The sequence below is a fragment of the Apostichopus japonicus genome, chromosome 7, assembly GCF_037975245.1.
Source record: "Apostichopus japonicus isolate 1M-3 chromosome 7, ASM3797524v1, whole genome shotgun sequence".
NCBI classification, from domain to species: domain Eukaryota; kingdom Metazoa; phylum Echinodermata; class Holothuroidea; order Aspidochirotida; family Stichopodidae; genus Apostichopus; species Apostichopus japonicus.
In genome coordinates, this window is record NC_092567.1 from 6795108 (window position 1) to 6809175 (window position 14068).

The 14068-nt window shown below is 37.0% G+C and overlaps 2 protein-coding genes across 16 annotated transcripts in view; one reads left to right on the forward strand and one right to left on the reverse strand.

The window, feature by feature from the left end:
• LOC139970055 (uncharacterized) overlaps positions 1-7742 on the forward strand; it is a 78128-nt gene extending 70386 nt beyond the window's left edge. The window contains exons 8-9 of the mRNA XM_071975671.1: positions 1128-1177; positions 1907-7742. Coding sequence (XP_071831772.1) covers positions 1128-1175 — 48 coding nt within the window. The 3' untranslated portion in view covers positions 1176-1177; positions 1907-7742. The remainder of the gene's footprint in view (positions 1-1127; positions 1178-1906) is intronic.
• LOC139970082 (uncharacterized) overlaps positions 1-14068 on the reverse strand; it is an 892672-nt gene that overhangs the window by 491145 nt on the left and 387459 nt on the right. The window lies entirely within an intron of this gene.

A 14068-nucleotide genomic window follows, 5' to 3' on the forward strand; every position in this document is an offset into this window, starting at 1 on the left:
TGGAATTCCGTTATTTAAAGGTACAACAGTATGAACTTTTTCACGAAATGATCCGATTGGTTTCTAAGTTCTAGAGGAAGAGGGGAGAGGGGTGTCCAACTGGAAATATATAAACCACATTTATGGATCAAACTCAGTTTACCTTCAGAATAGAGTACACTGGCCATTTTAACCCCCCAAAAATGCTGCACTCTTCACCAGATCCTGAACTCTCACCATTCTATTGCATAATCACATGAGTCAATGTCCAATTTGATTAGGCTCCCACGTTTGTGAATTCTTTAGAAAAGCACACAATATGAGCTGGATGACCTGGATATGGTTCTGTAACGATTAAATTCATGTTTGAAAGGGATTGTCGAACTTCCATAATGATGAGAATGTTAAACTTTGCATCTTAATTGAAAATGGCTACTCAGCTAGACGGGATCAGCTTATAAACAGGACGGAACATTTCCCTGCATCGCACCAATGTGTGATAGTACATTGGGATGCATTGATTAAGGCATCGTGATAGGAAGGGAAAATCCCCTGAATATGCCATTTGATGGTTACCAGCAGGGAGGAGGATGGGGTGTGGAGATAAGTGAACTGATTATTGTACAGTAATACTGTTTTACACAGAAACCTTTTAATATATTGGGAAAGGATTATATCCTCGTGCTTTGAGTCAATATGTGTTGACATATTCTATTCATTTTGTTATGTATATACTTATTTCCAATATTTCAAGCAAACAGTAGAACTTTTTATAGAATCCAACCTTCACAAATCCTTTCGAGCATGGAATCAGAGGGACCACATCATAGGTGACCATGGTTTTATGGATTAAGCCTTCATGTGTATATCATCTTCAGTAATAAAATATTCACAGGATATTCTTGCTAGAAATCCCTAAACAAATAACTGAAATAATAATAAACAGGACAAAAATAGTCCATACATTTGAAAACATGCAAAATTAATTTTACAAAAGGTAAAAAAAAAGGTTGTGGTAACATGAATCCATTATCTTTTAAATAACACTTCTTATATGGCTGCATATAATTAATATTTACAACATTTAAATACACTGCATTGTGTTATCTTATACATATTTATTGCTTATACTTTTCCCTCTTGTTTAGAAGTTCGATGAGTGGACTTACAAGAGAAACCTGGCAAGTCTCGAGTAACTGTAAGTCAATACAGCTGAATACCCTCTACCTTAGTAGCTAACATTGTCTTTGTTAACAGTGATTATGTATGTTACTTTTAATTGGAATATCTTAATATATTAAAATAAATCTCCATCATTAGCCACATTTTTTATCCCTATATCTGTAATTTTCTAATCTTATCTGGTCACTAATATTATCTGCTTCGACTGTAATTGGTTTTATTATATTGTTTTAACAACCAAGCTGATCCCTGATTAAATGTATGAAGATGAGTGATAAGTTCCTTCCATTAACAGAAAAAAAGTATGTGTTCATTATTACAATAGTTTTAGATGTACACAACCTTCCTTTCCGCTGCTTAGGCGTAAGAAGGACATAACTTCAAATAGATATAAGAAAAAATGTATACCTACCTACGAGGACAACAAAGGCATTGGAGAGGGCGCTGCTATGGATTATGTGACCAGAGCCGTATATATACGGCTCTGTTATGTGACCAAAGAGGGCAACTTCATACCGGTCGATAGCTTGTATCACGTGTCGCGGTGTTTTGTTAAGCTGGTTGGTTTAATTACTTGTATCGCGTGTCGCGGTGTTGGCTTATTGTACTGCTGGCGCTTTTTATGGGGGGGGGGGGGTTGTGTAGGTCTTACTTCTCCATTGTTCTGTTTATAAGTAGTTTGCTCGATCCAGTTATGATGATAGCAATATTACCTAATACATATCATTTTATCTTTATATTTCAGCTCAAATACATGATCATCTAACATCGCCAATCATCAGCAGGCAGGACTGTGACGTCATTCACTCTCTTCTCAAAACGATGGCAGTAATTTCAGTGAGAAAGAATCTGATAAAGGGTTTAGGTTGTTAATATCTCCCAAATACTACAAACATCGCCAGATAAAGCCCCTGTATAATACACATGCGAATCACGATCCACTGCGTGCACGTGTATGTTCATATACATACACACACGCATAGCGTTAGCAAGAACTTCCCAATTGAGCATCAACAGTGCAAGACCCAGCCAATGAGAAGCGAGGTGTGCAAATGATGGCCTTTACCGCGCTGGGAAAAAAATCTCGCGTACTAGTGTGATTGTGACGTCATAATATTTCTGTCTTCATTAAAGGTAATCTTGATGAACACTGTACCTTTTGCAGCCAGTATGGATGGATCTTGTTTCGATATTAAGTTGTACAATACAACTAATAACTCCAAATCATACAAAGATGTGAAATATGTAGGTAACTGCATGTGTGTTATAAAGGATGGCTTTCGGCAGACTCTTAGTCTTAAGTTCAAAAGTCAATAAATAAGTCATATTATTAAAGTTTCTACAGCTATTCTGGTTTTGTCAGATATTCACCTTTAAAATATGCTGGATGTCTGGAATGCTCCTTAAAAGCTAATTTGACCGTGACGTAGGCTCCTCAGTGCAGGTCTAAATATTAATGTAAAGCTATTGTTTCATAAATGTTAATGTTACTCAACAAAGATAAGGTTTCTTAACTTCACATTCCAATCAGAGATAATTTTGATGAATTTCAATTCCATTTGTCCGTGTAAATGTTGTACCACGTAGAATTTGTTCTTGTATTCGATGAACTTACATGACTGTCTCCGTATTATATTAAATAGTCCAGTAATCTTTACTGGTGAACTCAGCTGTTTAAAGTAACATGTCTAAAAATGCTGTAGTAAAACAACCTAGACTGAAAGCCAGTGGTCTAATGTTGAGCTTAAAGTTATCCTTTAATATACTACATGTTCAACTACATAGTTTTGAGCTTTAAAATCTACAAGACGAAATTTGTTAGGTTTTGTTAGTTACATTGCTGTCGTTCTGGGACTAGATGGGTTACAAGGTGGTGGAGACATAAATGTTATCTTGTGACCATATCTAAATCTGACGTATATGCTGCTAAAGTTTGTAGAGACTGTACACTATATTTCATATTAAGAGACAGCGACCTTAGTTTCGCCACCAACTGAAATAATATGGTGACGTCACCAGGCGCGTATCCAGGATTTTCAAACAGGGGGGCGCGAATTACTATCTAAGCGGAGCGCCACCATCGGTTGGCGCGCAGCGTACAAGAAAATTTCTTGTTTTGAAACCCCCCAGATCACCGGAAACGGCACTTCTCGGGCTTGAAATGACCAACCAGATGTACACTTTTTACCTGAGAACCAAGTATTTCCTAATAGTTTTTTTTTTTCCATCCATAACCTTTTTGAAGATTGTCAACCCGGCACACATCATGTTCGACCTGATCGCATCTCCTGTGGGTCTTTGCTTTTGTAGGTGATTCTACGTCGCGGCCCACAATACCCGTCAGCCCCACTTTTCAAGGTTTTAAGCCCCATATTTGTTCAGAATTTGAAAATTCACATTTCTCGTGAATAAACTCACTTCAAAACATAGCCATAATGTTGTACAAAATTTCATCTATGGACAACCAATATAGAAAAAACTTCCTTCAACCCCTAACAGACCGGTCAAAATTGCACGAGTAGAGGGAAGTGTGATGTAGAATGTTGGTCAGAAATTTTCGAAAATTCAGACACAGTTAATTTATTGGTGTACAAATATTAAAACCTGTTATAACGGCTATTATAAAACTTGGTTGAAGGAAATGAAAAAATAGCAGATATTTCCTTCAACCTTACACTACACACATAGGCGTAGGAGGCGCGGCGGCAGTGGCGGATCTAGGGGTATTGGTCAGGAGTGGCGAGAATGGTCTGAAGGGGTGCTTTCGACACTATCTAAGCGGAGCGCCACCACTGGTTGGCGCGTAGCGTACATAAAATTTTTGAGTAAAGATACTCTCTAGATCGCCGGAAATGACCTTTTCCGGGCCTGGCTAATTTGCAGATAAACGAAGAATAAGGTGTCATCGCCAAATTACACCAACAAAATGTGACAAATGTCAATAAGTAGATGAGAGCGCAATAACAAAGTCAATAATCTCGAATAAGTAAAAAGTGGTAAAGAGCTGAAAAAGGCGCCAGCAGTCCATTTGAGTCCGTCAGGGGGGCATCCGCCCCCCTGACCATATGGACGCTCCGCCACTGCGCGGCGGGGGTACAGGCCCTAATTCGCCATTACTAATGTAAAAGAGAGTTTTGACATAATTGGACCTCCATGCTTTTTATACATCTACATGTGACATGTCGTTGTTTTCATTAGCATCCCGCGGTATACTGCGCAATTTGAACGGACCGTACGGTACATGATGGCATGCGATGTAATAACCGATGCTTGCTTATATGATATTGACATGAACACGTTGAACGTGCGCGAAGCGCGCGAAAATTTTTGGTTATTTTTTCAGGCAAGTCGGACAGTTTTGAGGCTTTTCATCCTGCTACGCCATTTTCATGCTCACTGATATGATGTGATATCTGCTGTTTGCGTTACAAATTCAAACAGGCGCGTAGCGAGGAATTTGCCAAGGGAGGGGCGAAGCCTGTAGGCAAATTATCTAAGCGTAGCGCCACCATAGGTGGGCGCGAAGCGTACAAGCAAATTTTGGCCGAAAATGTCTCCCAGATCACTGGAAATGACACTTTCCAGGCCTTGTAAGTTGCCTCTAAGCACTTTCTATTTTGAAATTACTTAGCAATATCATTTAAAAAAATGCTGAATGGCGGGGGGGGGGCGGGCGGTCGCCCCCATCCCAAAATGCGTCATGTTCCCCGACGACACGGTCGAGTTCGAGACCAGCCACAGTTGGTTTCATAGCACAGTTCTACACACGCGTTATGATAGACCATATATAGTATATATATAAATCATTAGTGAGAGAGGAAAATGGAAACGTCACAAAATGGAGTTGTCGGTGTAAGGGGTAGGGTGAGTCACACTTTTACGAAATCATTGATCCGTCACTGGCTACCCTTCAGCGCTGTAATGATGTCACTGTTCTTCTTTCTCTTCCCGGTGTCTTCGTGTTTTGCTTTTCCTCCCTCTTTTTCTCCTTTTTCTCTCTTTCTTCTTTTTCTTTTCCCTTCCTTCCTCTCCTCCTCCTCTTTTTCCCCCTCTTTTTTCTTCTCTTTTTTCCCTTCTCTTTTTCTTACCCGGGGGGCGCGCGCCCCCAACGCCCCCCCCTGGATACGCACCTGGTCACTGATTACCAAGTTTAAGAAATGACAATTGACAATTTACTATGTGTGTGTCTTGACTTTAGCTCGATGTAACTTAGAACATAACAAAAACAGAGAAGCACATGTTACAGAGAATGAGTAATTATGAGAAACGCGTCCACTATTAATTAAGATATATTACCCCACCTATTAGGCGGGTTTAACCATAGGTAGCATATATAATTTGAATTTTATTGCTAGCGGTTTAAATAAAGAGAAAGGTTGTTCTACCTACTCGCGTATCCCTGGTCAGATATTGCTGGTGACCTGCTCTCGACCTCCATGCACTCCTCGTTGCAGGGTATAACATCCTTTATTGATCCAATTGTGTGTAATGATATGATTCATCAAAAATCCAGACCCTATCTCCACCTTCCTACCACCCCCCCCCCTCACCTTCCCCTACTAACACTTTACTACTCAGAACAATACATAAACACCTAACTCTGTTAATATTTTTAAACTATTTTCTAGCTCACATGTTTAAAATCTGTATATACTGTATCCACATGCATTCGGTAAGTAGGAGTGCGTGATTAAACTTTTATGTGGTTTCTTCGTTCTTCCTTTTAATAAATTAAGATTTAAGCTGTGACATATCGGTTACGTAATGTCTTAAATCTAACTAGAGTAGAGCCACAACGTTAGGACTAAATAACATTCATTAGTTATCTACACTAACATTGTGTTATTAAAATAGATCTACAAGAACTTATATGTGATATTAATTAATATCTGTGATGTTTTTGTTCTAAGTCAGCATTTCTTCATTTCTTTCTGTACCTATGTATTATCGTTCTTAACATGAATACAATAAGATGACGTCATGTTACGTCATATTATATGATCATATAACAAATGTATAGTATGTGCATATTAAGTAACTGAGACTTTAATAACTTCACCGATCAATACTTTATTTTGGATAATTATTTTGAGCTTCGCTTTATGAATGTTTTCATTGATTTATGATCTGTACATTTCATATCATCATTTTAATAATTGCGTTTATTATTAATAATTTTACGGCATATCCTATTCGATGTACAGTATTAACTGATCCCATCAGCGCACGAAGAATATAACATGAACGCTCAAAATAGTTTACCGACAAACAAACATACACACGTTTCTATTGAGTGTTAACGTTAACTCTTCGAACGTTAAGTTAAAGATGCTTTGATCATGCGCAATTAGTTATATTTCTCCAGGTATGATAACATGACGTCGATATAGGATTTATAACATTACTACAGAAATTAAGGAGATAGACAGGTTCCCATTATTGTTAGCGCTTTTCGTTATGTTTTAAATCAAAACTGACTGTAACGTCGATAATCTTAAAAATGAAAATCAAGAGGAAAATTTACATTTGGCTTATTACAGAGAATCACACACTAAGCATCCTGGTGAAATGTGAATCCAATTCCTGTATTGCGTTTTTGAGATATCGATAGTTGATGACATTTCAACAGTTTTTACTGAAAGTGAACTTGAAGCTGACAGGTGTGATGTCATAGCAGGTGTGATGTCAGGTGATGTCAAGTGTGATGCCACTGACAGCAAATGTTTTCACTTCCTTGGTTTGACTTTAAATTGCGAAAGATCCCAACTTTGTTTAAAGGTAAGTGACAATTACAATACCCATAGTTTAGTACAACCAATTTTGACAAAGAAAATTAGACTCCCCTCGCCCCCCCCCCTTTTTTTGATTCCTTGTCGAAGGCAAAAGGAACCTATGCGATGGTGATGTCGTGTACGTGTGTCTGTGTGTGCTTCTGTGACACTGGCTTGGGTCCGCGATAACTCAACAACGGAGTGATGGATATTTGTCGTACTTGCTAAATGTAGATGTATTATAGTAAGAAGGTGTGCCCTATTTGTTAGCGCTGACTTTATGAATATTAATGAGGTGATTCCCTTTTGGACCCGAAGTTGTAGGCCCCAATATTTGTGGGACCATTTGAGCGCAAAGTTTAATTGGGCCCTAATTTTAGGAACGGGCAAAATGTTATATTGCAATAACTCCATAACCTTCAAGTACATCAGATTGTATCCAATATTGGAATACAGTTGTTGGTAAATAGCTAGTACATGTGGGCATAAATATTATAATACCGTATTGGGTGAAGACGTAAAACACTTTAATATTCCACTAATCAAGTAACCATAGCGACCGTTGGACACTTCTTAATATTGTATCGTCTATATTTACCTTCCGTTGATATTATAGTACTAAATATTAGTTTAGTTTAATTTTTAAATATTACATTTTGCCTTCATTAATTGCTTCATATACAGTCTTGTCTTGTTACATAATTTTTACTCTTCATTATTTTAATGCGCTTTATAAATGATTCTACCGGTTTCGTTTTAATTCAGATCTTTATTATCTTTATACTCAGACATTTTCCTTCGATTTAGAACAATTCTAAGACATATCTAATACTTGCTCTAATTATTGTGATATTTCGTCATTAATTATTAGATTGCTTTCTACTTCATCCGTTTATTAATTTTACTTTTTTTCAAGATTTAGTTGCTTTATTTCGTTCCTCCTATTTCTATGTTATGAATTAATCTTTGATAATACTCACGCGTAATACAGTGAATATTAGAAGAATATTGTTAAATGTTATAATAATAACAATGACAGGCTGTCTATCGTTATACCATTAATTGTGTTATTCAAAATCAAACTAAAACAATGTCTTAGACATTCATTAATAACAATGACATGATTTGCTTTTCAATACAGTTCTTTATTCCATGATTATGATCTCTAATTATGTTTCTTTGGAGTCAATAGGAACACGTGACTAACGTATTATAGTAAGATAACATTGCAATACATGATAATGATCATAACGAAGATGGTGTTCTATATATTTAACATGAACCTTCAATGCAATGATCGGTTCTCCATACACATTTTTCATCATTTGGTATCGTTAATTTGCTCCTTCTTATTGATGATGTTGATTGATGATTAACAAATATTCATGATCACTTCATTGTAATGTAGTTTTTGTCGTACTTGCTTTAACCCAATTGGATGTTATGAAGCCATAAAGTTTACCAATATAACCCAAGCCCTGTCCCGCAAAACTGAATATATTTACATAACCTCAAAAACTGACTAACATATAAATATGGAAAAATCACAGCGTCACGATATCTGTTTATGATATGAGATATATCCAATGAAATAATTATCCCTTTATTTTGTTATGTTCTTGGTATTTCCGTATTTCTGCATGTAAGTACAAACATACAATTTTTACTACCAAACACACTTGTTTCCTTTGAGGCGATCCTGGTCTCTCATTGTGATACAATGAAAACCTATTCATCTCATGTATCTGTTACTATATCATAAGTTCATATCGTAGAAACTTATAATGGAATTATTGATATGTATTGATGTTGTAATGTCAATGGAAGCAATAAAAGAAAACTAATCGGAGAAATATTGTCAACAGTGTTATATCTGTGTAACATGTAGTCTATGTACTAACTTGTCAATTCAACCTCTTACTCTTTTCCTGTCCTGCGTCAAGGTCACACAGAAGGTTATTGCTATACATTAACTCTCAAAACAGGTGAGGCTGGTATAATTGCGGTTGAGATTTATAAATTCTCCTAACAAAAGTGTTAATGTCGCTATGTGTGCCATAAATTTATACTTTCTCTTCAAGTTCATCCCAACATTTTCTAGAAACAAGTGCCTTTTGAAAGATTCTAAACTTCCAACTTATTACCAAATATTCAAAAGTGTATAATAAACTGATCGCAAAGTACATTGTTCAATGTGGCATCTGGTGACCATTTTCTGATTTTATAGCGTATTTTGGGCAATATCTGAATCATCTCCAGGCAGGAATTTTAACGGTTTTCCATTTTCCTTGTTTCTTTTCTTAAAGAAACGATTTTCACTCCTCGTCCCCATACGAGGATCTCTCCTTGTCAACATCCACTGTGTTGATCATTGACGTCTCTGCACGCATGGGGCCGGGTGGGGAGAGGGGTGGGGAGGGGTGTTCCTTGCGGATTCCCTCCATTGTATTAACCTTAAATCGAGATGAACTTCCTCATTGAATCTCATTTGGTAAATTTGGTAAAAACTGGTATATCAATGGTACCGTCACCCCTGGCCCCTATATTCTTATATTCTTACTGGATTCATTTCTCCCGTACAATGTCCTTTCCCTTCCCCGTTCGTCCTCAACTGCACTGGATACCACGTATGTCTGTTTCTATGTATTGACAGCGTCATAATGCTGATCAATATATGTCAACATTTTGGGGGACCTTTGTTAGGTAACACTTTGTCACACCCGTCTGCAGGGTTTTCCTTAAACTGTTACCTAAAACGCAAACGAAAGTGTAAATTTGCTGAGAATGTTCATTATACATCGATGCCGATATCCGATTCTATTTTATTTTATAATTTTATGTCGTGGAGTTGAAGTTTTGCTTCATAGACTTGTTTTCAACATAGATTCCAATCCTTTCTTGTTTTCACTCTCTTTGACCCAGTTTCTAAAAGTCGTAAACATTGACCAATATTGATGTCTGGCAGTAATATAAATGGCTTATGTAACCCTTCCTAGAGTGATTTTGTGGTCTTGCAGTAAAATAGATATATCGTCTCATAAACACCGCGGTTTATGGTATACCGCCAGCTGACAGGTTGTGACAATTCATCCTAAGCAAGCGATAGTATCAGATTGATACAAAGTTCAGTGATGGGGTAATGATTGCTCCATGTTTTAGGTGTTTAATTAGTCAAAGTACTGATAATAATCAATAATTTAATAAACAAGTAAAACAGAACACACATCGAAGTTCAAAATAGGAAATGGAAGTGGGGGGGGTGGCTGTAAATCTAATCACACTAGCATATATGACGCCGTGATCAATTGTTGGTGCATAAGATATGCATCACCCATAGAAATTGAAGTAGGGAGAATAACGTCATGCGACATATACTGAAGCCACCCATTTAACTGGTGGCGCTTTGCTTGTACGGCAAGACAGTAACGGAGCGTAATACAAACACTACGTCTTTGACATAACTAAAGTGATAACGTTGACATTAATCACTCGAAATGGTGATATCGTGTGCTGCACTTGGGTGCCAAAATCGTGAAAAATGTAGCAGTGGACTGTAGTTTCACAGGTAATTCTTAGGAAGCAATAGAAGAAGCAATTACATAGGAATATAATTACTTTCCTAGTGTCGTCCAGCTGCTGTATTGTAATTCACTGGACCCTGGATATAGTTAGCCCAGGCCCCTAGACCGGCTGTCCTTTTGAATGCGATATGACTAAAAGCCTAGTGAAAAAAATTATCACCACCTCATTTTACTTAAAAAATGTATACCTAACGATAGATCCACATGCTATAATAACATGGGATGACGGTTATGATATCATGGGCGTATCACTAACATTTCAGTACTAGGAAATAGGCTTAGCCTAACTAATGTTTATGTACGTAGCCTTGCCCCTTGGTTGGATATGTAATCTTGCATAAACTACTACCCAATTTTTATGTTTATGTACGTAGCCTTGCCCCTTGGTGGGATATGTAATCTTGCATAAACTACTACCCAATTTGTAACATTATTTCTCAGACCTGCATGCACAGACTAATATGGAATTATATATAATAATACACAAATTAAGTTGCGGAAGGGGGGGGGGGTGGGGAGGGTTACATTTTCAAGGGACAACTATGACAATATCTGAGTGGAGCACTAAAATAATGCAAGCAAGAAAAATGTTTGCCATGTGCCTCTTAGATGAAATTACACTTCCAGATATTAAAAGTTGCACAAAACACTCCACTTATTCAAGTCATTAGAGGCGATACAAAAAATCAGACTTGATTCTTAAGTCAGGAGTATAGTACTTACCAGTCTGGTCGCCATAACATGTCTCTGTTTTGCAAAGTACACCTACTCTTTCACAAAAACGGGTAAAATCAAATTCAATTTCAAAGTCGAATGCACAATGTATGTATATGCAGACGTAAAAATGATCTGGCTTTTTGCAGTATAACGCAAAGCGCCCTCATTATTTTCAAGGCTTCACTACTTAAACACACGGCGATGCAATGACTTACTGGTTTTGTTGGCATCCAAATGGACATTATAGTAATGTTTGCCTTGTTGGAGTCATATTATATCGTTGAAAATTCGTTGAAATACTTAGGGTGTTTTTTTTTCTTCAGTAAAGTGTATTTTTCTTGTAATTGCCTATACATTTGTTTCAAAAAGTAATGTGAAAAATAAGAACATGTTGTCAGGACGGGTGTTATTTAAAGAGAACATTCAAAAAATGATGTCAAATATATGAACTCTTAGAAGAGAGGGATAGAGTTGGTGGTATTAGGAGAGAGTTGTAGGGTGAAGTACTTCATTCAGTGACAATTGAAGAAAGAGCCATTGATATGAATAGGTTATTACTTAAATATGACTACTTGCCTGTTTATATTATACATGTTATTTGTTTTTTGTGGGAGGGGGGTGGGAGGTAAGGGAGGTGTGAAATAGTTACAAAAATTTAGAATGTTAAAGAAAGAAAATGTATTAAAATGGTGGACGACATTCAGATAGTGTTGTCATTGGTGGGGGTATAGGAAGGTAGTAGGGAGTTAAGTAGTCACGCAATATCAATTAAAGAAAGTATACAACAGATATATTCAGCTGATTATATGAATATGACTACCTGTATATTAATACTACATGTGTAGGGTCTGTGGTAGTGTGAAATAGTCATACAATGTCAAACAGCGTAAATGTCTGATATATGACAAACGTTAACTATTTAATCGTCACAAACTAACGATGATTTAGTATCAATCGTATACATTATGAACGATACGCAGATGTTAATAAGAATATTAAACATTTTGTTTTTGTAGTACTTTGCTTTTCTATATCCAAATAAATACAAAAATTGTTTCACGCCCATATTATTTGTTGTTTTTATTGAAGTAATGGACTGATTTCATCTTTTAAATTCTATTTATATTTTCGACAAAAAATAATCATCGCTGATTAATTTGGGAAAAGTTTATAATCGTCATAATCATTTTTTTTTCCGGCCACGAAGATCTTTTATTTTGACCAAAAAATAGAAGAAAAAACATGAATCTTTTTCATCTAATCCTTTAATGAAGAAATTGTGATATGATGAGCTTGGACAGATGTGCAGTTACTGAAATTACGTCAACAGTTATCCTTCAAATAATAGGTCATTGAAAAGAAAGAAAAATAGACGGTTGGCTACGTATGAAAGTTGGAACGTGCATCTAATTATGTTACTGGAATTCACCATTATATGTTAGTATAGTAGTTTTGTCATTATTAGTCAAATCATTTGGAAAGGAAAAAGACCATAGTCATCGCCTGGCACAGTGTTTGCAAATACAAAGATTCAGTTAAAATGTTTAGCATTATCGTGGAGTGCATCTATAGTATTGTAAAACAAAAGTGTACCAATTTTATTTTCTTAATCGTATGTATGCGTTCTTGGAATTGCAAATGTTATTCAGACCGTTCCACTTGCAATAAATATAGCTACGATAAGCAAATAGGATGCACTGTGGACGCTGCTTGACTTGCAATATTTCAGTAAAAGTAGTGTTTTGTTAATTATTGGAGAAACAGAGAAATAAAACAAAAGGGTTGTTAGCATCCATTCAATTATCAATAAAAAAATGTTAACTCAATCTGACAATAGTAATCCGTAGGCCATGTTGGAACCAACCGTCAGAGAACTAATGAGTACTGGATACCAGGTTCAATACACCGCCTACAGGTTTGTAGGTAAAGCTACGCTTCTAAGGCAAGAGGTTCGAAACCGGTAAAGGTTTTAATTCCACTGTTGGCAACTGCCACCTGTATCGAGCAATAATAGTTGTCACTCTCGGTAAGCACGTCATACCCCCACAACAGTGGCGTAGCCAGACTTTTCCATCCGGGGGGGGGGGGCAAACAGGGGGGGGGAGGCGAAGGGTCTGATTGGTGGGGCAGACTAAGCTAGTACAAAATACATACCAAACAGTTTGCATGACATGTGTCAGCAATGTAGGGTACAGATGGTCACTCTAGTTAGCTGACGTTTTATGTTATTTCCACATAGGTATTATTAACGATAAAACTGATCACTGAAAAAGTCATCGATAATTCTCTTTAAAAATCTGAATAGACTATGCTCTTTCTGTCAGTATTCAGAGATGATCAGCATGATATCTGACTTGCCTGGGAGTGTAACCCCCCCCCCCCCCCATTCAACAAAATATGTTATCATTCCCCCTGCGGGCCCTTCTTTTGCACTTTCTAGGGCTCACTCAAACAGTCTAGCGAATGTTAATTCGCCTATTCTGATGACTGTCTGCGAACTTATTACAGACTCAGCCTCAGCTAAGGTGACCATATTTTCGTGACTGAAATCGGAGACATTTATTGCGTGACTGATATGGGGGAGGGGTTAAGGGGAGGGGCTGTCCCCCTCCCCTTTAGAAAAGTTTCAAGTGCCTAAGGTGCTTAGATGTAAAATGGTGATACTTTGAAGCACTTTTTAAATCAATTGTATTTTCAAAAATGTAGCTTTTTCTTAAATGAAATCCACTTACTTTACGTGGTTCGTTGAGAGCTTGTGATTTGCTCATGCTCACACTATAAGTGTCGTTGTGTCGCCGTAGTTGCCATTTATACGGTCCAAATAGTGCTAGGCTAGAT